A 24,548-nucleotide genomic window follows, 5' to 3' on the forward strand; every position below is an offset into this window, starting at 1 on the left:
ATATCCACAGATAATTCACGCCTGCAAATAACACTAGTGGCCACCGGGTGTCACTGTTGCTCTGCAGAAAGGCTGGCAAAGGAATACTTCTCTGGCAGTCAAAAAATAGAAAAAATGACCTTTAAAGGAGACGTGCAGCCAGTTCAGTGCCTGGCTAGCACTCACAGTCTGCAGCCTCCAGACCCAGCTGGGAAGCAGTTTCCCAAGTCCAAAAGCAGCGTGAAACATAAAATCCCTTTAATTGTATTCCTTTAGGAAAACACTGGGGCTTGAACCTGCTCCCTCCCTGGTGGGCAGCAGGATGCTCTGGTAGCTGCCGGCATTCACTGGGCCTCGGCTCCTGGAGTCCTTCACCCGCAGACTGGCGCCCCTGGTAATGAGGTCGGCGTAGCCTTCCTTGTGGGAGAAGGCGTAGCTGGAGCGCCGCTGCAAGGAGCCCCTGCGGAAGTGCGACTTCAGCTCCACGGTGCTCTCCACCACCCGTATGTCCCTGGAGCCAATCTTCTGCAGGGGGGCCAAGGAGAGAAAGGTTACCACCCCCAAAGGGAGAGAACTCGGGCTGAGAGAGGCAGGGTGGCCCTGCGGTGAAGGCACCAGTCTGAGAGATGTGGGGTTTCCCCCAGCCTCCCTGTCTGGCCTGGGATGAGTTTCTTCAGCTCTCGGGTTCCAGTCTGTCACATGGGCAGAGCAGGTTCCCTGCTGCGCAGGCTGGTTCCCTCCTACCTAGCCAGCGAGCAGAGCCAGGGGAAGCAGCCTCCCACTAGCACTGCTCAGCCTATGGGGGGCACCGATTCAGCTGGCTTTGCTGCTAGGCCATGAGACTTGCCCCCAGTCGGGAGGGGAAAGCAGGGGGTGCTGGCAATGTATATTCCTGCTTCCCCACTCACAATGGGGGTAAACGTGTGATGCTTGGCCATTCCCACCACAATGCAATGAGAAAAGGCCAGGAGATTTCAACTCCAAAGAACACACAGGATCTTGTTGCCCAGGATGGGATGGCATCGCACAACAATACAGAAAACCAAAGGGCCCTTTCATAGAACGAGATCAGACTCCAGCCCAGAATCAGGGCTTCAATCATGGCCAGTACCTGATACTTCAGGGGAGCCTGTATCAACGTATCATGCCATATGTGCCAGTGGTGGGTTGGCTCATTTCTTCCTGACCACTAAGGTGATCATCTGGTGCCCTGAAGCATGAGAGTGGATTGTCCTTATCTCAGCACGTATGGCAATGACCAACCCCTTTAATAAATCCAGCCACACCCAGGCTAGAGACGTGCTGACATGCCTGGCAAACAGGTCAGCATGGCAACGGACCCTTCGAGAATAGCCCAGGGCCTGGATTGCGAGGGAAGGGCCTTCAGAGATGCTGGTCTCCCACCCTATCGCCCAGAGCTACACTTACATCCTGAATGGTGCCGGTGCCTGTGATAACGCGGAGCAGGCGGATGGTGAGGGAGAGGATGGTGTTCACCACCACGCACAGCAGGACGATGGCCAGGACGTACGGGTCGGTCAGGGCGTTCTGGGAGGCATCTGTCAATAGGACGCAGGCCAGGGTGAGTCGCACAGGACATGGGAAAGACCCTAATGACTCTGCCTATACCCAGGGCCCGGTCAGTGGGGATAGAAGGTCTGAGACCTCACCCTGAGGCAACTGCAGCATCCAGTGCATCTTCCCAGCTCACACAGCATCAGTACGCCACTCCCAACACAGCCCATGGGCCCATGCGGTGGCAGGGGTACGCAGGAATGGATCAGTCATGGATTTAGGGCTCTGCTTAAGGCCAATGGGATCATGACTCAGATCCCCCAGGCTCTACGGGGCGGGGGACGGTGTCTCCAAAGACTCCACTTCGCGTGGCCCCGACTTCCTGCTTCTGACACTGCTGAGCAGGGGGATGAGAGAGAAGGGCTCAGGATAAATGGGTCGGGAGTGGGGAGAGGGAGCGACCCCAGATGCGAGTCCCTCCACCATGGAGTCCCTGGGGGGCGCCTTACCCAGAAAGCGGAATATGGTAGGGGCTTCTCTGAAGGCTAGAAAATTTTGGGTGAAGAAGGAGAAGAGGCAGAAGAAGATCAGGCTGCCTGCGATGGTCAGGAAGGTCAGAATGGTCCAGTACTTAATGTCCATCATGATCTGTCCAGGAAGAAGCAGAACCGGCAGCCCGTTAACCCTTTAGATTCTGCAGCCAGGTCTGGGATTGAGTCGAGGAACCGGCAGCCTCTGCTCCCCAGAGCTGCTCGCAGAGCCTTCAACCCAGGACAGTTCTCCCAGGCCTTTGGCACAGCAGGTGAGACTGGCCCCAGCGCTCGGCTCTGCCTAATTCTGGGGCCGTTAACTCTCCTGCTGATTGCCAGGGGAGCAGTTAGGCCAGTGGTCCCCAACCATTTGAAGGACAGCGGTGGCAGTTGAGCTTCCACTGAAATGCCGCTGAAATTCGGCGGCATTTTGGTGGCGACGCCTCTGAATGACGCCGTTTGTCGGCAGCAAGTGGTGTCATTCAGAGGTGTTGCCACCGAATTTCAGCGGCATTTCAGCGGATGCTCGACCACCAGCCAGGATGCAGGCACCGAGTTAGGCCATGGCTGAGCCTTGAGGAAAGTCATTGTTGCCAAATGGGCCAGTCCGGTTGGTAGTATTAGAGATGGGACATAAAGGTCAATGCGAGGGGGCACCCAAATCCAGTTAGTGCTTCCCCCGTGCCAATTAGACCCATTCTGCAAAAGGGTGAGGGCAGGTCTACCTTGGAGCTGGAGCTGTGACCTGCTGCTCAGGCAGACATGCCTGCGGTAGCCTGGCTTGACCTAGTGCACTAAAAATGCAGGAGGGGAAAGGTGCCCCGAAGACATGCCTAGATCTCAAAGGGGTTCGTCCTGGGACGGTTACCCCTTCCTGCCGCCCGGGCAGCCTCAGCACCACACTGCACTAGCTCAATCAGAGCTCCTGGAGTTGGGAATTACCCCTCCAGTGCCAGTGGAGATGTTCCCCAAGAACACAGTACTCGCCAGAGGGGCTTGTCTGTATAGGGCCCCTGACACAGCTGATGCTAGCGGAGTGCAGCCAGGGCTAGCAACGGTTGGGAAGTGTTTGTGTCACCCACTGGCAGGGGTGGAACCAACAGGGGAGATCGCCAGCACTTCCCCTAATGTAACACGGGTTCATCTCCTAGTCTGGGAGGCTCAAAGGAGTTGAAAGGGCAGAGCAGTTTCCCACCAGGGAACGCAGTTTCACCGAAATCAAAACGTCCCACGGGGCTTCGGTCATTTCAATGCCATTTCCGACGGGAAAAGCCTAACAGGATTGTTTCAACTTTCTCGTTTCATTTCAATAACACCAAAACATCTCCCTTTGCCTCGGTCACAACGGTTCAACTTCCTCACTTCAGTTTTATCTTTCGAGTACAGGAAAACCTCAGCGCTAGTGTTACATTTAACATTAGAGGTGTCTATGGACTCAGATGCACTGAGGGTAGAAACAAGAAGGTTTCCAGCCGTCAGAGGGAGGTTCTGGAACAGCCTTTAAATAGGAGCAGGGGAGGGCAAATAACCGGAGCCGGCGATGTTTGTGAATGGGGTTATTTGCTGGGCTTCCTGCAATGGCACAGCCTGGAATCAATTCACAAGACGGTTGACTAGCGTTGAAACAAACGAGACCCAGTGATGTGGGAATAACACGTCTGTACCTTCTCGACCCCAAGCGTTGGACTGTTCCTGGAACGAAACATTTTGCTGGTCCTGACTAGAAATGTTCTCCAGGTTCCATTCCGTGGGAAAATGTTGGGGTTTCGCTCCGACCCAAAAGGAACCGTTTGCCCAGAATTGTGGGTTCCCAACAGCCCTGCAAAGCAGTTTCCTCACCCGGGACCCCACAGCCGCAAAATGGCCTCTTCTTCATCGCCAGCCCTGGCCCCTTCCCCAACTCATGCCAGCCCCCCCTGACGGCTCACACCAAGCCGAGCCAACCTCCCTTCAGACTGCAGTGCCTCCCCCCACATAGCCATTGGCTGCATCCAGGGAACCCTTCCAGCCAAGGATGCTTAGAACAGACCAGGCCAGCTTCAGCCCTTGACTCCGGTGGCACGACACCCATTTGGTCCCTGCGTGTCAAGGCCTGGAAACTTGGGGGGCTTTTGGGGCCCACAACCTCGAAAGTAGCCCATACGGTGCAGCTCAAGGTTCTACATCTGCTGAGATGCTGCTCCTAATGAGGCTCAGTTTATCTGATTCTGCCCTGCTACCTGTCCTCGAGGGTGCCCCCCTGGCTCCTTGCTCTGAGATGGGGCGGGGGGGGAGCGAGGCTCACCTCAGCAACGACTGACAGGAAGGCCGAGGTGGCCACTGTTACGGCGAAGGACTGGTAATCGCCAACGACCCTGCTGCCGACCCTGTCTTCGAAGGCCCACAGAGCAATGAAGAAGCTCCCCAAGGAGGTGATGGTGCCGTGGAGGAGGGTCACGCAGAAGACCCGGTAGTTGAAGAGCTCATCTCTCTGGCCCACTTTGTACAGCTCGGGGAGTTGCAGGCTCTTCTCCGCGCTCACGTCCTACCGAGCAGCCAGAAGAAAGGGAGATGGGGATCTCTGACATGCAGATGCCACCCACGTTAATGAGGCCACCTACCCAGCCATGTTTCATACACCCATGATGAGCCTGGGGTGAGGAGAAGCCCACCCACATGAGGTTGGTGGAGGGGTGGAGATATTAGGGACAGGCCAGTGGGGGAGCCAGCCATCCACCCATTTGTGCTGGGCGGGGAGCATGAGATTTTGAGGTGCTACAGCGCCAGGGACACGTGCAATCTCTATGTGAGGCCTTCACACACAGCTAGGAGCTCAAAATGCCAAGGCCTAGATCCCAGACCACAGCAGATGGAGGAGAAGCCAGCTGAGGGGCACAGGGAAGATGGAGAGCAGACACCGCTCACAAATGGGGTGGTGTGAGCCCTTGCTACCATTTTCTAGTGGGGAGCGGGTCAGAGGCATGGAAGTGCCAGGCACAATCTGATGAAGGACACTTAAGAGGGACACGGCCAGGCCTGAAGCTAGACTGGGTCCTGCCTCAGCACGGCAGGACCGGACTCGATGACCTCTCAAGGTCCCTTCCACCCTGACCCTTCTGGGGTTCTAAGTCCTATGGAGCATCTTGAAGAAAAGAAAGATGGAGAGACCGAGCCAGAGATGCGGCAAGGGGCCGACCTCTCCTTGGAGGGTCCATAACTGGGTTGATTGTGTCCTCCTCAAAAGTGACCCGCATAGGGGAAGATCTGGGTTTGTGCCCTGCTTTGCTTCTCTAAGATTGCCAGTCAGGAGACTTGAAAGGTGCTTTTCAAAACAAGGCAGGGAGTTTCTGCCTGGCTTTTTACTTTAGTAAATTTCTGCTTTTGCTGGAGATCTCATAGGAAGACCCAGAAATGCGAATGGGGAATTTTCTTGGCCCTTAACTGAAGGAGCAGGAGGTGCTGAATCTTTACCATAGAGCATTTTCCTCCCAACAGATTGTTAGGTGTTTGAGTTAAAAACAGCATCAACCAAAAGCAAAGTGTGTTAACCCACTCAGGTGCAATTTTCAGACTCCCACTGACATTCGTGAGAGTGGATTTAGGATGGCACCGAGGGCTTTTGCAAATCCCACCTTCTGACCACAATTCCCTTTCCTAATCCACTGGGGTTAGTTTCCTCGGCTCTCATCTTGTTGCACCCTGATAGCTTCCCATGCAGCTGCAGAGCATCTCAGGAAAAACAGGGGAGGCAACACCTGACATCAGAATATAGGGCTGGAATAATCTTTTGTGGGCCCTGGTGCCTGGTCTGTGGCCCCACCCTTCCTCTCCGCCTGCGCTTTGCCTGGAGGCACCCTCCCTGCTCGGCCTTTTCCCCTGAGACCCGCCTGCTGCTCACAAAAGGGGGACAGGGAGGAGAGGAGAGGAACAAATGTGGGGAGGGGCAGAGAAGAGCGAGAGGTGGGCAAGGCCTCGGGGGGAAAAGGCCAAGCAGGGGCAGGGCCTTGGGGGAAAGAGGCCAATCAGGGACGGGACCTTGGAGCAGCGTGCAGGTGGAGCAGGGGGGTGGGGCCAGTCTGGGCACCAGGGCCCCTGATGCGTGTAAACCCAGTACTGTCAGAACGTAAAAGCAAGAAGGAAAAAAAATTAGTGACAAAAGAATCAACAAAAAAAGTCAGTCTTTGTTTGTAAGCCAGCAAAGGGCACTAAGCCAGTATCAGCCATATCCTTTGCAGGTCACCTTTACCATGGACTACTCCATCCAGGGTGGAAAGCAGTGAATACGTTTAAAACTAGAGTAACATTGCAGCAGTGTTTGCTATTTAAACCACAGACAGAGAGGGTCACCCCTGCACCTTTCTGTGAGATACGCACTGCGGAACTACTGCCGATTCCCAGGAACGGAGGGATTATGGGAGCTCGATGATTCCCCTGGTGTCCCTGGGATATCCTACGATGCCAATCCCAGAGTGCACTGCTGCTGGGAGCTGAGCTGGGCTCTCTGGGATATACATGCAGAGGCGGTTGAGGGTGGGTCGGCAGGGCAGAGTGCCAGCATGCAGAATGTGCAAGATTGTCGGCATATTTAATGTGATTGAACACAGTCAAGTGTGGGCAGGCTGAGGGCCAGATGCCCACCCGATGTAAACCCGCAGAGTCCACTGAAGTCAGACCCAGGGACTCTGATTTCTCGTGGCTGAGCAGCCAGCTCACAATCTGGCAAACGCACGTATTCAATCCAAAGAATAGGTGGACTGACCCAAGGCCTCCCACCCCATAGCCCAGCTGCAGGGCTGTCCCTGGCAGCATGCAGCAAAGTGAAAAACGCTACCTGTTCCATCAGTCCCATGGAAAGCACAGGGTAGGCGGTGTAGAACACGTTGTAGAGTGCAAGGAACCAGCCCTCGTACAAAGGCTAAAGGGGGAGAGACGGGAGAAAGCAATCAGAACAAACCCAGGAGAGCAGCAGAGCACAGGTGCTTTGAGCAGACAACAAGAGGGACATAAACAAAGTCTCAAAGGGCCCGCAGCCAGAGAGATCTGAAAGAGTCTGACCATTGCAGTCAATACCAAGTCCCAGCGGACTCTGGATCAAACCCAAACTGCCTGCGAATCTGTCACAGAATGGAGGTTCTGCACTAGCCTCCAACATGTTAAAAAAATGGAGGACTAACTATGAAATTGACGAGACAGTAGGGACAGAGGCCCCAGGTTTGTATGATCTGAGATCGGTCTGCATTTACTTTATCCTGCTCCTAAAAGTTTAATTTTCAATTTGCCACAGCATGTTGGATTCAAAGGCAGAAGTGGTTGGTAGAAGTTGTCACTGAGGGAGGCAGAGGGTTTCGCCTCTGGGAAGGCGTGAGACATGATTTGGCTTTGTGGGATTAGCACTTTAGCTGGATCAGGGTTAAGAATGTCATCACTAGGTTTCAGAGATAACACACACATTTCTCAGAGCTATTGTTTTAGACTCCCTGCAGGCCTCACTGCATCAGCAGGCCCTTAGTTCATGTTTGGGAGGTTTTCTTCATGACCATAAGAGCTAGAAATTTAGCTCAAGGTACTCAAAGGGACTAGTGGGTTTTGAGAGCCCAACTTGAGACCCCTAAAAGGAGCCTGATTTCCAGAGCGCGGGTGCCCAGCACTTGCCCCTCTGCAGCATTCCAACCTGGGCACCCAAAGATCAAGAGTCACTTTTGCAAACTTCGGCCTGATTGTTTTCCAGTGGAAGCTGAGATTCCTAGTGGACAATTCTGTAGCAGATGCTGGATGCTGCATCAAACTCCAGCACCACGCAGGGTCCTGGGCACAATCTGGCCTGGATTTCTGTGCCCACCTGGAATGGATTCAGAGGAGCTTTCACCCCGTGGGGATTTTTACTGCTGAGCTGTTGCCCCCAGGTACCAGAAAGGGGCACATTACCAGACAAAGGATACATGTCCACCCCCAGAAGGTGCTATTGAAGCCAGCCTCAGCCATGGCATGACATCCCACCCTTCTGTGAGGAGAGGGAAAGGGCTGGCTGGGGTGGCAAAGGGTAGGAGGGGGAAAGAGGGTGCATGATGCGACCGCATCCTCCAAGCACAGCCATGGCTGCAGCCTGACCTGGGCCGTGAAGCCGCTGTAGAAAGCGAACCAGATCTGCACCATCATGGCGGCAAAGGTCTTGTAGAAGAAGTAGCGGAGGAACTTGCAGATGCGCAGGTAGGACCACCGGCCATGCACAAGCAGCAGCCGCTGCAGATAGCGGAACTGGGCCAGGGCGTAGTCGCTGCACTGGACAGCCTGCATCCCCTCCTGCCCGCTAATTCCAACCCCAATGTCAGCCGCTGGAGAGAAAGAGAGAGAGAGGCAGGGCTGACGGGCCGCAGGGTAAACACTATAAACGTGTCCCCGGGTGGGGGAAATCAGCCCCGGTCCCGTGGGGTTGGGTTAGACTGCTCTGACTGCCCTGCGCCTGCCCTGAGACCTAGCCCCCGCAGGTGAGCTCTGGACCGATCAGCCAAAAAGGGGAATCCCAGGGCCAGCATGGATTCATCCTGTGGCTGCAACATACTGGCAAAGTGGCTGGGCCACTAGAGGAGAACAGCCTACTACTGCTACCAGCTGACAGAATCACTCCTCTCACTCGAGTGACAGTGGCCTGTGCTGGGGTGCAGAAGCTACAGGGTGAAGCCCGGCTGATGATGCATGGAAGAAGTTCCTACACAGGGAGCTGAAGAGGGGAGGAGCCTGCATGGAGGAGGTGTCTGTGCTGAGCTTGCAGGGCTCCATGAGCTCACACAATCCCCGACCCGCCAGCTTGAGGCCTCACTCTTGATCATGTTCACATCGTTGGCTCCGTCCCCGATGGCCAGCGTGATGGCGCTCCGGTGTCTCTTCACCAGCTGCACTACCAGCGCTTTCTGCTTGGGGGTGACTCTGCAGCAGATCACGGCCTGGCAGCTGGTGGCCAGGTCTACAAAGGCCTTCTCCACCGAGCTGTCTGCCACCGGCTGCGCCTGAGCCTTGCAGCAGGCCAGCCGCGCCCAGAAACTTTCCTTCCTCTTCACCTTCTCCCCAGTGCCCAGGACTTTCTCCTAAGGGCAGAGCAGAGACACATGAGACAGCATCAGACCAGCGGCTCCCCAGGGGTGAGGGGTGCTTGCCCTGTGCCCGAGCCACACCCTACTTGGCTGGTGGGGAAGGGGGAGGATGATTATGAGGTTCGGGCTAAGGACCAAGGATTAGGACTCCTGGGCTCCATTCTCAGCTGAGACACCGAATCCTTCTGCAACCTCCGGAGAGTCACTTCCCTGCCTCAGTTTCCCCCTCTAAAACAGGGTAAGAATTGCCCACCTTAAAGCTGAAGGGCTAGATTTTCCAAAGTGGCCCCGCGATTTAGCAGCATGAGGCCCATCGACGTACACTGGGATCTGTGCTCCTAAACCTCTTGGGCACTTTGCAAATTCTCCCCCTCATTCACCTACCGTTTTGAGACCTTCGGACTGGAGGCATGATAGGAAGCTCAAAGTGTCCAATCCAAAAGCCACCGCCAGCATCTCCTTTAAATGTCCCTTCAAGACCCCCTCTCCCCTGCTGCCGGGGAGAAATCTGCCAGGGGCGGGTGGTTGGAGAGGCTTCTGGACACTTACTTTGTTTATCTAGTTTTTTGAATTGCTAGTGTCTATAAACATGAGTTTGATTGGCCTCCCCCTTCTCCAGCCCCACCCCTCCGCTCTTCTTAAAGCGTGAACTGCTCAGGGCAGGGCCAGGACCCACGTCTTGTGTGTTCTGAGCATCACCAGCACAATGCTGAGCCTGATTAGAACTGCTTGGTGCTACCGTCATATAAACGTTTAGTAACTATAACTACATTCAGCTTCCTTCCATTCCCCCTGCGGTGCCCACTGGGGCCAGACCCATCTTCACTTCCAGCCCTGAACTCTTGGCTGGCATTGCTGTGCGTTGCTAAACAGCTGCCATGCTGCACCCAGAGGGGGCTGCATTCCAGTGGCAGGTGGGGTGATCCTGGGATCATTCGGGAAGAGGAGGCTTTGTAGAAATGACGCAATAACCTTGCGTTCGCCATGGTCCCCACCCCAGAATCCACGCCGGGCACTTGGGGCTGGATTCCTGGGTTCTATCTCCCCCCGGCCTCGCTTAGGTGGTTTTCACACCGCTTTGCTCTCTGCTGGACTCCAGTGAGATAACTACGATCCCTCTGGCACTGCGCGGTGAAGGGGAGGGCGCGGCGGAGCAGCACCTACCAGGAAGTCCCCGGTGACGACTAAGGCCATCTTCCCCTGGTGCAAGACCCCCGAGTGCTGCTGGAACTGGCAGAGGCGTTCCCCGCTGCTGCCCAGGTTGTTGTTGCTCACCCAACAGGCTTCCAGCATCTCACTGGGCAAGAAAGGGGCAGGGAGGGGATGGAACATGGAGGTAAAGCCAAGGCGAGCCAGGGGCCACCCTGGGGAGACTGGGCAGCTCTGGGCATAGGCTGCAGAACCCTCTATGCCTACACCGGGGCTGCCGGTGAAACCCACGCCTGCTGTGACTGTTCCAGGGCAGCCAGGGTGGCCCGAGCTGCAGGAGACACCAGCCACCCCAGGTATTACCCAAGGACAGGATCGTACTTGGCTGGCGAGCCCCTCCCATCACTGCTGCAATGCCACTAGGCTTCGCACTGAGCACCGGCGGAGCCGACCGGGCTCCATCTCCCCGAGCTGGGAATTCACCTTCCCGCTCCAGGGTGGACATCGGCGTCTGAAGTGCTCCCCCGTGGGAAGGCAGGCAACGGGCACGATGCCCACAGCTTCAGAATCAGCCCCCTGGCTGGCACACAGCCCTGCCCTGAACAGGCCATGCAGACTGAACTCCTAGCCCCAGGAAGGGGCGGTTGGGTGTTAAGTGGGCTCATGGGGTAGGAGCCTTGTGGCTGCTTTTCCTGCTCCTATTCTGCAGGGGAATAGTGGGCTTTAGTCTCCAGGGGGCTCCGGGTCAGGAGCCAGAGGCACTGGCAGAGCTGTGGAGGGTGGGGAGCCAAGTGCTGGGATAGCAGGGGCTGCAGCACAGGAGTGAGGTGCATCACAGAGCTGAGAGTAGGGGGGACCTCAGGGCTGGACTAGCAGGGGGCTGCAGCTCAGGAGTGAGGCGCATCACAGAGCTGAGGGTAGGGGGGACCCCCGGGCTGGACTAGCAGGGGGCTGCAGGTCGGGAGTGAGAGGCATCGCAGAGCTGGGAGTGGGGGGGACCCCAGGGCTGGGCTAGCAGGGCCCTGTGGGGTATTGGCAGAGCTCTGGAGTTGGCAGGGAGCCCAGTGCTGGGCTAGCAGGGGACTTCGGGTCAGGACTGAGGGGCACTGGCAGAGCTAGACGGGTGCTGGGAGGCGTTCATGGCTGCAATAACAAGACAAAGGCTGCAGATGCACTAGCATGGCTCTGAGTGTGGTTCATACCCCCCAGTGAGCACTTCATCTCCCGCCTGCTGCTCTATCAGACAGGCGTTGGGAGGGGACGGGAACCCACTCACCAGATCTCCTTCTCCTCCAGGATCTGCATGTTGTCCGTGAGCAGCCGGCAGGCGAAGCCGATGTTCACCGCTGTCTCTGCAACGCACAAATCACCAAGCTGCTACTACAACGGGGGTCCCCCGGCAGCAGGGGAATATCCCGGCACTGCCCCCACTCACTCCTAACACTAGCTGTGCAGCTCCCAGCATGGCTGGGCAGCTCCCACTTGCATGGGCAGCAGGAGACAGGATCTAGCCCTGCTCTTGCTAGGTGACCTTGGGCAGGTTGCGCCCTCTGCCTCAGTTTCCGCCTCTGTAAAATGAGAGAGACCCGTGGAAAGTGTTACATGTTATTGTCCTAGAAAGAGCCCAGCAACGCAGAAGAAATTCAGGGAAGTGGGGGCCCTTGCGGGACAGGATCCTGCTCCAGGTAAGAATGGACAGTTCTAGTCCGGCTCTGAGGTTCCACATGGATTGTACCTTGTTTATCTCCAGTCAGCACCCACACTTTAATGTTCCCCTTTTTTAGCAGCTGGATGGTGTCGGGGACCCCGTCTTGCAACTTATCCTCAATGGCCGTGACTCCAAGGAGCTGGAGAAAGAGGAGCGTGCAAGGATTTAATGATCAGTGCACGCAGGATGGAGCGAGGTGGGGCAGGATCCAGGGGTGGAGTTGGCTCCCTGGTCTACCCACCCACCCACAAATGATCTCTCCATCACAATTCTGCTTGCCGTGTCCTGCAGACTCCAGACCAGGTGTGAAGTGACCAAAAGCCATTCCCAGTTGAAGGCTGTTTGGTGGCCCCTATGGGAAATGAGTTGGTGGATTCTCAGCCCAGTCTCCAGTGGGGAGATCCCACATCACAAAAACCACCCATGACGACTGGCCTCACGGTGGGCAGAGGACCACAGAAACCAAGAGGCCCTCTCTTTCCTCCAGGTGGGCCGTGCAGGTCAGCACCGAGCAGGGGAGGCCTTTCTCCCTAAGCCCTATGCTGGCAAACTGTGACACCATCAAGACCCATGGAGTCACACCAGAGATAAGACTCTGCAACAGCCACACCAAGCCAGCCCTGAATCCTGCCTCCTCCCACCTGTACCGGGCCCCCACTAAGTTCCCGGCCCTTGGAGAGCCTGATCCTACCTGGAGATCCTGCTCGATCTCCTCGTACACTTTGTCCAGCTCTTGGGCACGGTTCTGCAGCAAGACGCTGGCCTCATGGTGTTTCTTGCTCCACTCAGCGTAGTCCTCCTCCTTCACCTCCTTGCTGGCCAGGCACAAGGTCCTCAGGGTCTCCTCTGCGAAACTCTGCAGAGGGGACAGACAGGGATACAGCAGGCAGGTCTGTTACACTGCAGCTAGGTCAGCGTTAACCTGGAGACAGCAGCTATCACATGGCTGCCACCACGCCACCACTGCTAGCTGCAGCACAGAGACCTCTAGGAGGCTACTCAGCTACAACAGGGAGCTCCAGAGGTCCATGCTGAAGGACCCTTCTGACCCCACCGGCATCCAAACGTCCTGAGGCAGGTCCTGGAAAATCACCAGGGTGGCTCAAAAGTCATGAGATTTTTTTAACCAATAATAACTAGGGTCTTCTGGGTTTGAGCCTTCAGGGCCCCGTTTTCAAGCTTTTCTCCGCAACCATGAAGACTAGAAAAATATCTTCTTTTTTAAATGAAAGCTGAGCTTCTCCAGTTGTGGATTAGCCACTGGGCCAACAGGGCCCGTGACCAGGGGCCCTGTCCACTCAGGGGGCCCTGGAAGAAAGGGCACTCCTGCGCCCCGACACGCTCTGCCCGGCACTCCTGCTGGGAAGCGAGGTCAGCATGCGGGGACTTGCCCTGCTCCACCCACCTGGTGCTCTTGCCAGGGACCAGGGGAAGCCCCTGTGCCCTGACTCTGCTCCCCAGCAGAAGTGCCAGCCGGGCAGAGCCAGGGAAGCCCCCGCGTGCTGGCCTCGCTTCTGGCAGGAGTGCTGGGTGGGGGCACGGGGCAAGCTCCCACGCCCAGACCCCATTTCCACAGCACAAGGGTGGGGCAGGGGGACTTGCAGGCAGAAGGGGTGGGGAGGAGCCCCACTTGCTCTGGCCCAGGGCTCCCCAAAAGCATAATCTACCTCTGAGTGTCTCAGCTAATCACATGACTCCAGGAGCCAGGAAAACATCAAATACGACAAGAGCTGACATAAAATCACAAGAGTTGCTGATGCTGCTGTCAGAGTTTCAGGGTAACTGCACCTGTCACCCTGGGACATGGGTGCACCGGGGGAGCCAGGATCCAGCTCTGGGGAAGCAGGAGCAAACTGGCAGAGGCGACCAGGCCTAGATCATACTGGCAGCTTTGGGGCCCTTGTACCATGGAGGGTTGAGACTGAATCAAATCAAGTGGAGCTAGGGAGACAGCTGGAGCAAGAGGCAGACAGCGAGAGTGAGATCACATCCAGGACACAGGGAAAACAAAGAGCACAAGCAGCCATAAGCCCCCCCGTCCCAGGGCTGGTCCCGCACTCACATCCAGGGCCAGCTGGGTGAAAGCCGTGGCAGGCCCATCTTCACGCAGCCTCTCTAGGATCAACATGTCCGCCCCCTTCGTGTAGAGCCGGATCTTCCCCTCGGGGTCCCTCACTGCGGGGAAGGAGCCTGCTTAGCCATGGAGCACTCTGCATCTCCCCTGACCCCACGGCCCCTCCCCGGCTGCCGAGGAAACTGTGGGGTGGAGGGCAACACATAGGGGCTGGGGAGACCCCACACCGTTAAGGTCCTGGTTTGCATAAAGGCACCAGAGGTGCCCAGCAAAGCGAAGGGAGACTCTCAGGGCTGGTTCTTGGTGGCCTGGCCGTACCCCCTAGTGCGACTGCTGAAAAGCACCACTCCCATTCGGGGGTCTTCACGGGTGGGAGCGATGCTGCCCTCCAGTGGCTAGGCCTGCAGCGATCTGCAGTGACCGGCAAGTAACTAGCCCCCGACCGTCAGGCTCACCCAGGATGGACATCCTCTTGCGGACGCTGTTGAAGTCCAGCATGGCCAGCATGCTGTATGTCCGCTCCATGCCCAGCTCACTGAGGGTGATGGTGTCCTGTGTCCTGGAGAGGAAGACGTACCCGAGGTTCCTGGCTGCCGTCACCAGGGCCTCTTCGTCCGGCGAAGCCGCCTGGTAAACCAGCTGGCCCGCTAAAGGAACAGGGCAAGAGACAGACAAGGGTCTTCCCATTAGGCTTGAGCCGAGTCAGCAACCAGCAGGATGCTGGCTTTGCCTACAGGGCCATTTGCCTGCTCCCCTCAGGGCAAAGCAAGGTCTCTGCTCAGGGTTGTGGAGATTCACGGGGCCTCATGCCATGACGGTTCCCCAGAAGCCAGAGGATTTGCTCCCCCGATGCCTTTGTTCCCCGGCTTGTTACTTTTAAATGAACACCCTGGTATGGAGCTAATCCCCTGCTTCATGTGGGCAGAAATGCAGCTCGTCACATGCGGGCACTGTGCTGCTTCCTGGTCAAAGCTCGCTCTTCCTGCTGCTCGGAGAAGCGCCCCCGCAGGCCCTTGGCCCAGGTTCTGTAAGGCTTTGGGCCACTGGAGCAGCTACATTGATGCTGGTGCACCTGTGCAACCCACTAGTATAGACGTGAGCTGTCCCAGCACCGTCCCTACCTGTCATAAACAGATGGTTAAGGGTTAATGTCTCTTTTACCTGTAAAGGGTTAAGAAGCTCAGTGAACCTGGCTGACACCTGACCAGAGGACCAATAGGGGGACAAGATACTTTCAAATCTTGGTGGAGGGAAAATCTTGGTGGAGGGACGTCTTTGTTTGTGCTTTTTGTATTGTTCGTTGTTCGCTCTTGGGGCTAAGAGGGACCAGACGTACATTCTGAATCAGTTATTCATGTTTCAACAGTGTAAGTAATAGCCAGGCAAGGCAGATTAGTCTTATGTTTGTTTTCTTAACTTGTAAATGTGTCTTTTTGCTGGAAGGATTTTTGCCTCTGTTTGCTGTAACTTTGAATCTAAGGCTGGGCGGGGGGTCCCTCTAGTCTATATGAATCTGAGTACCCTGTAAAACATTTTCCATCCTGATTTTACAGAGATAATTTTTACCTTTTCTTTCTTTAATTAAAAGCTTTCTTTTAAGAACCTGACTGATTTTCCCTTCTTTTAAAATCCAAGGGATTAAGTCTGAACTCACTAGGGATTGGGGGCGTGGAAGGAGGGGTGATGGTTAATTCCTACTTGTTTTAAGATCCAAGGAGTTTGGATCGGTGTGAAGCCTCTCAAGGCAACCCAGGGAGGGGAAAGTCTGGAGGGAAGAGGAGAGGGATGGTTAATTTCTCCTTGTTTTAAGATCCAAGGAGTTTTGGATCTGTGTTCCCCAGGGAAGGTTTTGGGGGAACAGAAAGTGTGCTAGACACTACTTCTGGCTGGTGCCAGCGTACCAGATTTAAGCTAATAATTAAGCTTAGGAGTGTTCATGCAGGTCCCCACTTCTTGAACTCTAAAGTTCAAAGTGGGGAAAAAACCTTGACACTACCGTAGACAGGAACTGCCCCAGTGCCACCCCCTAGCATAGACGTGACCTGCCCCAGCACCACCCCCTAATGTTAATGTGCCTTGCACACCAAGATCAGGTTACCCCATTTCACACTGCCACCCTGTGATGCCCTGGAGGAAAAGGAAACAATCTTCAAGGTTTGGGCTTTCTTGACTTTTGCTAGAAAAAGGGTTGGTTGTTTTCTTCCAAGCAGCAGGAGCCTCAGTCCAGAGCAGAGCCCCATTTCGCAAGCCGAGGTGAACCACCTGCCCTCTAAGCCTGTGGAGACACCCCCTGCCTTTGCACACTCTTCCTGAACTGTGTGTGTTTTGGATCAGTGCACAGAAAGTATCAGCCCTAACTGAATCCAACCAGGGTGAGAATCCTCTGAGGGTTTCCCCTTTCGCTAGGTTTGGCATCAATTCCATATTTGGGGTGGGGCAGGGGGTGATGGGTGACTGCAGTGATCAGAGGAACATGGGCAAAACCCACCCAAGGGTGGGTTCCCAGCTGGCAAGGGGTGGGTTCTCAGTGTCCCTTCCCGACTTTGCAGCAGCATTCCCCCTCTGATCTGCCCTGGGGAATCTCTTATCCCGAAGGAGGCACTAAGCCCTTAGCTGGGGCCAGGCATTGCTGGACCTGGGGCTATGCCCCCAGTGACCCCTTCCCACCCCACACAGAGCTCTGGTGCAGGACGGGAATGGGCCTAAGGTGAAGGTCCTTCAGCCAGCCAGGCTCATCTTTAAATGCACCAGCCTCCGGCTTCAGACATGGCTGCCGAAAGCAGCAAAGTCCGAGAAGATGGATAGGCCGAGTCAGAGCCTGGGGCCCTGTGAGAATTCCACGGCGTTCCCCAGCCAGCAAGGCGGCGGAGTGTCATTTTCAGACCCAACTCACTGTCTTTCTCCTCCACCATGACGGTGTGGCAGAGGGCCAGCAGCCTCAGGAACTCCCTCACCACTGGATCGTCATTCTGCAGGACGGTCTCCAGGAGTGCAGGGTCGTGAAACTCGGCCGTCCTGTCCACATAGGGGTTCCAGCTCATGCTGGCTTTCTGCAAGAGGAGTGGGCCAAGATGTTCACAGGAGCAAGGAGCAAAATCAAAGAGCCAGGCAGACCCGGCTCAGCACTATGGGGACCACCTTTCTCCAGAAGGAGAAATCAAAGGGCCTGTCTACACTGGGCGCTGGGGCGGGGGATTCCCAGCCCGAGGAGACATACTTGCACTAGACCAGATGGAACTGAGGTGTTAAAACTAGAGCGTAGCTTCGGCAGTGCGAGCAGCGAGATGGGTTAGCCAGGTTGAGCGCCAGCCTGTGGTCTCAGACAGGGGTGTACTCAGGGCAAACGAGTCCCTGCTCTGGTTTCAGCACCTTGGCTCAATCAGACCTAACACAGGTACGTCTCCTTGAGCGGGAAATCACCCCCACTCCAAGTGCAGATGGACCCTAAGCTGGTGCCATCTCCCTTAGCAACCTGTCTCCTACCATCCATTTCCCCTCTAATGGGCAAAACAGGCCAGTGTCTCGCCCTTTATACTAAGGACCTGTTTATAACACATTAATACATGATTACGAGATGGTTTTAATAACTGGCTAATCACGCATTCTAGCACCCAACCGATCAATAGCTGGCTTATAACTGTGGCTTATAACAATTTTATAATCCATACTACTCCTGCTTGTTACATGGAATATGCCTGTGACATCTATTAATCATTATTTACCCTTTATAAACCATTAATAAATGGAACCTCACTGTGAAGTGTGATTCTGGCTAGCACAACGTTGTTATTAGAAGGTATTTACAAGCCGTTCTCCATTGCCTCGCACTTGCTGGCATCATTCACCCCTGTGCAGAACGGGTGTAAAACACCGCCGTTCTGAGCTGGTACAATTTGAGGGGCATTTGCACAGGTGTAAATGACTGTACCAGGTGCAGGGGAATGGGGAATCAGGACCTAAATCTGCTACGCATTTCCTAGCCCTCTGCACCCCAGGAATACGGACCAGTCCAAAACCACCATCAGCCCACCTGATGAACCAGGTGTTTGGAGACAGTTATTTCCTGCACTGGTCAACATGGGGCTAGGAGTATCCTCAGAGATAACCCCTGAGATCGGCAGGCCAAGTTTCCTCCCGTTCTCTGGAAGCTGACAATGGCTCGCTGTCACTGTGTTAAACACTGGGCCCGGGAACAGCGAGCACAATGAGGACTGTACGGCTCTGCTATGCAGGGGATTCTCGGCTCTGCCACGTATAACTATGATAACTACGCATCAGATAGTTACGCACCGAAGGTTTGTTTTCAGCATTTGCAGATCCTGTTGGAAAAAAAAATCAATTAATAAAAAGCAGGCACTGAATGCTTCTTAGTGGGCACTCAGGCCGAGATGGTCAAAAGTGATGTGTGATTTTGGGGACCCAGCTGAAAACACCTTGATCTGACTGTCAAAAAACGGAGTGCGCCCACCCTCTGAAAATCAGGCCCTTTTAGGCATCTCAAGTTGGGCGCCCAAAAATCACTAGTCACTTCTGCAAACCTTTCCTTAATTCATTAGAGAACAATTTTCTCCAGCACTGGCCACCTGCCCTCCCATTTCTCCCACTTTCATCACTGCCTTGTGGGAGTCTTGATCTCTCCTGGTTTCTCACTGCCAAGCCCCTTGTTAATATCCTTCTCGGATACCCGGCTGAAAGATCCAAAGAACGGCCAGTCCCTAAGCTCTGTCCACTAGCTGTAGGGTTTCAAGATGACTTTGCAAAAGGAAAAATCTGTGGTCTTTGTCCTGTTATTCACTTCTTTATGAAGAAGTCCTGACAGGCTTGGATTTTTTTTAATTGGATCAAAAATAAGGGGCGTTTTGTTTGGTTGGTTGAAGTTTTTTGTTTGGTTTGGGTTCTTTGCATATTTTTAGCATTAGAAATTCAGAGCTCACCTGACCTACTTTCCCTGGGAAACTATATCGATGACCAGAGAATTGAAAGGGTTATGACACCAGATACCAAGGAAGAGAAATTAGATTTACTTCTGATAAGAAAGTGGTTTTTATTCACACTCCTTAAAGTTCCTTGGGGCTTTCCCCCTGTCTGGTTTTGTCAATGAACCTTTAACACAAATGCACAATAGGCAGTCAGGAGAAAAGCTCTCTGAGTTAAAGATTCAATACTTCCTGCCCTCAAGTCTCATCAATTAAGAGCTGAGCCTGAGAAAGCTCCCAAAACCACGAGAGACTTCCAACTAAACATCCAGCAATACAAGGGGAGACAAGACCTGACAATCCTGATATTTCTAAGGGTAAAAACAACCATAAAAATAACTTTAAAAAAGAAAATTGGGGCCTTCTTCATCATAAAAGAACAACCCCTTTTCTTTCCCTGCTTTGAAGGTCACATTTAAGGAGAGCTCTTGAAGTAAAGCAGGGGAAGGCACATGAGTGCATTCTGGAGTGTCACAGGAGAGCTGCAGCGGCTGGCAGGAATTTACGAACAAGCAACCATTTCTGTGCTGAACTCCCCTCAGCACTCCAGCTGGGAGGGACACAACATTGACCAAACAGGTCTTTTCAACAAAATGGAAATTTTCTTGAAGAAATTTCTGTTTCTGCTGAAATTGGGGGGGGGGGGGGGGGGGGTGCCAAAAACCTGAAAACCAGTTTTCAAAACCCAGATCTGAAAAATTCAGGGTTTGCATGGTTTCAATGACCCCACCGTCAAAAAAATTCTGTGACAAAATTCATTTCCTCTCAAAATGTTTTGTGGGAAATAAGATACATTTCCAGCTCTACTCGGTTTCCAGTGGGTCTACCCCCTTTTCAATAAGCACCTTTGCCTACCAACTTCCCCGCAGCCTGCCCTCAATCACCCAGGTCACACATCATGTCTCAGTTCATCTGGCATCACCAGGCCAGCCAAAGGCTGCGGTGCCAAAACAGAGAGCAGCCAGGTGCTCCATACTGGCTGCTTTACAGATGGGTCGGACAGGAAGTTCAGATCTGAAACAACCCCTGTTCCCCTCTCTCTGAGGTTGGTGCTGAGGTGGATCCTAGGAGGAGCTTTGGGGCTTGGGCCCTCTCTAGCGACTGTAGGCTGACAGAAATTCCCCAGCCTCTCTCTTTAGGGGATTATAAAGAATGCTCATTATTTATAAGACATAACAATAATTTGTCTTGTGGTAGCACCCAAAGGCCGCCGCCATGGATCAGGGTCCCATTGTGCTAGGCACGAGACAGAACAAAAAGCCAGTCCCTGCGCCAAAGACCTTACAATCCAAGTGAAAGACAAGTAGGGCGACCACATTTCCCAAAGGGAAAATAGGACAGCGCGTGGGGCTAGCCAGAGCGCCCGCACCTCCATGCGGGGCTGGCCCAAGTTGCTCACTCAAGCCACCCTCCACCCCCGTGTGAGGCTGGCCCAAGCCCTGACCCTCCCTTCACCACGCAGGGTGGGCGTTGCTGCTGCTCTCCTGAGGCCTTCCTCCCCAGCACAAGGGGCCGGCACGAGGGGCCGGCACATTCCGACGCACCCCGCTTTTTTGACAAAAGTGCCTTTGTCCCGTAGTTGGCAAGAGCAAACAGGAGAAATGCCCACTTTTGCCAAAAAAGTCAGGACATCCAAGACAGGGCTTAAAAAAGGGTCTGTCCCGGCCAACCCGGAACATATGGTCACCCTAAGCGATGGGTGCACCACGCAGCCAGGAAGAGCACAAGCGAACAATGGGACAATACTGACCAGCATGAAAAGCAGCAGTCCTAGCAAACCAGCTGCCCAACGGCATCTGACATAACTGCATGCTGAAGTTCTACCTGAAGACCTCAACGCACCTTGCTAATATTAATGAACTGAATTAAATGATTTGCTATGGGTTGTGCAGGTCTGTAGCAAAATCATAGAATATCAGGGTTGGAAGGGACCTCAGGAGGTCATCTAGTCCAACCCCCTGCTCAAAGCAGGACCAATCCCCAGCAGAACAAGAAATAGAACCCAGGTGTCCTGCACCTCACAACTCTTCAACGTCAGCCTCCCCCAAGAACCCATAGAAACCTGCTTCCACTCAGAGGTACCATAGATGATCCCGTTGATGCAACATTTCTTGAAGGTCATAATGTTCTGCGTTAAGGTACCCGTCTTGTCCGAGAAGATGTACTCAATCTGGCCAAGCTGGTCATTAAGGCTGGTGCTTCTGGCTTTTGCCGGCATGTCCTTTGCAGGGTAATACATCTCCAGGTCCCAGTCAATAAAATAGCTGTTCACCATGTAGACGAATTCAAAACTAGGAGACCCAGGGGAAGGAGACAGAAAACAGGCGTGAAAGTTATTTTAGCCACAAAGCAAGGGATGTTTGGGACTCTGACATCTCCCCCTTTCTCTTTGTCTTACAACTCGGAGCCTGCTAGAATCCAAAACAATGCAGATCACTTAGGGTCAGAATTTCATGAGAGCTCAGCATTCTGGGTTGGGAGTAGGTTGGGTGCTAAGCTCTTTTGAAAATCTGCCCCTAATGGAAGGTGCCGAGTGCCAGAACATCTGTCCCTCAGCACCTTTGAAAAGCTGGCCCTTAATGACAAACCTCAAACGTCTAAAGGTTCAGGTAAGGACCCAAAAGTCTGGAAGTTACTTCTGATGAATCGGACCTCTGGTGTCTTCCCAGCTGAGTTGAGACTCTCAAGTCATTGGATGAACAAGAGATTTCCAGTCATTTCTGCCTCTGGTCAGGACGGAAACAGAGATGTCCCAGAGATCTTCATCGCTCCTGCTTCCAGGGAAGTGAATGTGCAAAGTAATGGGCAGAGGAGAATGTTAAACTCTTCCAGACTCAGCGAAGGCTCAGGTCAGGTTTAGAGGGGAAGGGAGAGTCTGCTCTCTCCTGTTCCTAGCCCTAACCAGCTATCACATTCTATCCTCCCCACTCTTCAATCTAACTTCCTGTTACCCATACTGATGAGCACCGAGGGAGGCCCAGGCAAAGGCATGGGAGCCAGGAGTGCTAATCCTGACTTGGTGCCTCAGGCAAGTCACTTCCCGCCTGCGTGCCTCAGTTTCCCCACTCTGTAAAGTGGGGTTAAGAACACTGACCTCACTGCGGCAGGAGAGGATTCAGTATCTAATTTCTGTAAAGTGCTTTGAACAGCCACAGTGCTGCGCATTAACTGTATTCAGGCTCACACTTGTGTCCTCATCGGAATCATTTAGTGACCAAATATTATCTTCATCATCAAGCTATTGCCACCAGACTAGCTGTACCTCCAGACCACAACAGCCTCCCGTGCGCTTCTCTAGTGACTTTCATCTGAGGATCCCAAAGCACTTTACTAACATTAATGAATTTGAGCATCACAGCCCGTCCTCTGAGCTAGGTCAATATCACCCCCTTCCATGGATAGGCAAATAGAAGAAGTGACTTGCTGAAGGTCACGACAGAGTAAAAAACAGAACCCAGGCATGCCGACCCCCAGTCCCATGTTCCCTGCTGCCTCGAATGGCAGGCTTACCCAGAAGGGCAAAAGGGTAAAGTAAAAGACAGCGACTATTTATAAGCAGCACAGAATCCACTCTGAGGATCTTACGTTATGTACATGGACATCGGGACGATGATGCTCAGAAGGATCATGAATCCCCAGAAGGTGAAAAAGGCTTGCTCGGCAGGGCTTGTGCCGACATACAAAGCGGAGAGGTAGCTGTGTTCCACGTGGAACTTCACGGCCCAGAATCCGGCAGCAAAGGCAAGACAGAATGATGTAAAGACCAGCATCACGAAGATCTGGGGGCAGGGGAAGAAATCCACATCTCAAGGCACTGTGCAGGATTCCACCAGGCTTTTGTCCAAGGGGGTTCCTGGGCCAAGTAGCACCGCCCAGGCGTCCAGAGAGGCAGAAGTCAGGGTCTGTCTGCATTAGCCATTTCAGTAGCAGTGTAGCTACACTGGTGCTCTCCCCGTGCAGATAATGGCTGCACGGGTGTGAAGCAGGGTAGTTACACGGGTGCAGACAGGCCCTTCTTCGATATAACCTATGGTGTGAATTTAAACCACTAGAGTAATCCCTAGATCCTCAGCTGGTGTGTCCTGCTTATATGCCCTGGTCACACATGGCCAGATTCGATGTCATGAAGGAATTTCCCCCCCAGGTAGTGAGCTTGGGGATTTTCAACTTCCTCTCCAGCTGGGAGTGTGGATCACCTTTTGGGATCATCTGGGCATCTGTCACGTCATCAATTCCCTGTGATTGCAGGGCCTTGGGCATGGGCGGCACCTTGGTCTCTCCTGTTCTCGCCATGTGACACAGCTGAGTATCCTGAGGACTGACATGCTTTAGTCTAACTAAAGTCTTTGGGCTCAGTGCATGGGTTTCCGGGTGAAAATTAACTACGCAGGGAGCTCTGACTAGAAGATGGATGAAACCATGAATCCTGGTATAACCTTTATGTGGACATTCTTATTCTGGGCCTTTTTTCAGGTTACTGTGTGTCACTTGGGAAGGGGTTTAGAACTAAATCCAAAAGAGCCCCTCTTATACCGGAATAACAGTGTCCACACGACGGAGGCTTATACCAGTATAACTAGATCCGGATAACTGGTAAAACGTTCCCATGTGGACAAGACCTTCGACACAGAGCCCGAGTTCTCAAGCTCTGCCCTGGTGGGAGGCCATATTTTACTTAGATGGGAGGCTCTTTGGGGAAGAGACTGTGTCATTTTGTTCAGTGTCTGTGCAGCCCCTAGCACACTGGGGCTCTGGTTCATGAATGGGCTCCTCGGCGCCACCGGAATACAAATTAATAATAAAATAATAATAATTACACATAACACAGTCAATAATAATAATATAGATACATCTCGTGGACACCTCCCTTCCTGGTTGTTATGGCTTAGACCCACCCCTGCCCATCTCTAGTCACATAACATCCCCGCAGCAGGTGCAGCCAGTGCTTATATGGCAAAGCACTGGTAAGAAAGTATTTAATGCCCCTTTCATTTCTCTCCATGCACCTCGCAAGCGGGAGGAGGAGCTAGTGCCACGTGACCATCCACAGACCACCACCCACCCCAGGGCCACAGAGCATCATGTGGGAGCCACCGATAAAGGATGGAAGAACAGAGCCAATGAGGCTGTGTAGTTAGAACAGGTAACTGAGAGTGCTGCCTTTAAATAGACATTTCAGGGCAGACAGGATGATCTTGTGGTTAGGACAATGGCTCTGGGGAGCTGGGTTTTGTCCCGTCCCCACTCCCCCACCCCCACTCCCCAAAAAACACACCTTGGGGACAAGTCACTTCCTCGCTCTCTGTGTGGGGAAGCCTAATTCGTTCCTGTTTCTGATGTACAACGGCGATGAACACCAAGATGGTACTATAAATAGCTGTGGACCATGTAGTCTCCAAGATAAACACAATACAAAGCCCGGGGGTAGCTGGTATCTAACCAGACATCCACGAGGAATATTTATTGTTCCTAATCTTGATGGAAATAGGCCTGATGGGTCATTTGGTTGGAAAGTTACAAACACCTGAAAGCAGGAGCTTAGAAAGCCTC

The 24,548-nt window shown here is 53.7% G+C and overlaps 1 protein-coding gene across 1 annotated transcript in view; it reads right to left on the reverse strand.

Moving 5' to 3' along the window:
- Positions 1 to 237: 237 nt before the first annotated feature.
- ATP8B3 (ATPase phospholipid transporting 8B3) overlaps positions 238 to 24,548 on the reverse strand; it is a 39,638-nt gene continuing 15,327 nt past the window's right edge. Inside the window, exons 11-27 of the mRNA XM_075070848.1 lie at positions 22,584 to 22,777; positions 21,081 to 21,289; positions 18,313 to 18,341; positions 16,916 to 17,072; positions 14,478 to 14,669; positions 14,011 to 14,123; positions 12,640 to 12,804; positions 11,976 to 12,087; positions 11,517 to 11,592; positions 10,256 to 10,388; positions 8,821 to 9,085; positions 8,112 to 8,335; positions 6,835 to 6,918; positions 4,309 to 4,548; positions 2,004 to 2,142; positions 1,408 to 1,538; positions 238 to 504 (exon numbers count right to left, since the gene is read on the reverse strand). Coding sequence (XP_074926949.1) covers positions 238 to 504; positions 1,408 to 1,538; positions 2,004 to 2,142; positions 4,309 to 4,548; positions 6,835 to 6,918; positions 8,112 to 8,335; positions 8,821 to 9,085; positions 10,256 to 10,388; positions 11,517 to 11,592; positions 11,976 to 12,087; positions 12,640 to 12,804; positions 14,011 to 14,123; positions 14,478 to 14,669; positions 16,916 to 17,072; positions 18,313 to 18,341; positions 21,081 to 21,289; positions 22,584 to 22,777 — 2,730 coding nt within the window. The remainder of the gene's footprint in view (positions 505 to 1,407; positions 1,539 to 2,003; positions 2,143 to 4,308; positions 4,549 to 6,834; positions 6,919 to 8,111; positions 8,336 to 8,820; positions 9,086 to 10,255; positions 10,389 to 11,516; positions 11,593 to 11,975; positions 12,088 to 12,639; positions 12,805 to 14,010; positions 14,124 to 14,477; positions 14,670 to 16,915; positions 17,073 to 18,312; positions 18,342 to 21,080; positions 21,290 to 22,583; positions 22,778 to 24,548) is intronic.

The sequence above is a fragment of the Chelonoidis abingdonii genome, chromosome 11, assembly GCF_003597395.2.
Source record: "Chelonoidis abingdonii isolate Lonesome George chromosome 11, CheloAbing_2.0, whole genome shotgun sequence".
NCBI lineage: Eukaryota > Metazoa > Chordata > Testudines > Testudinidae > Chelonoidis > Chelonoidis abingdonii.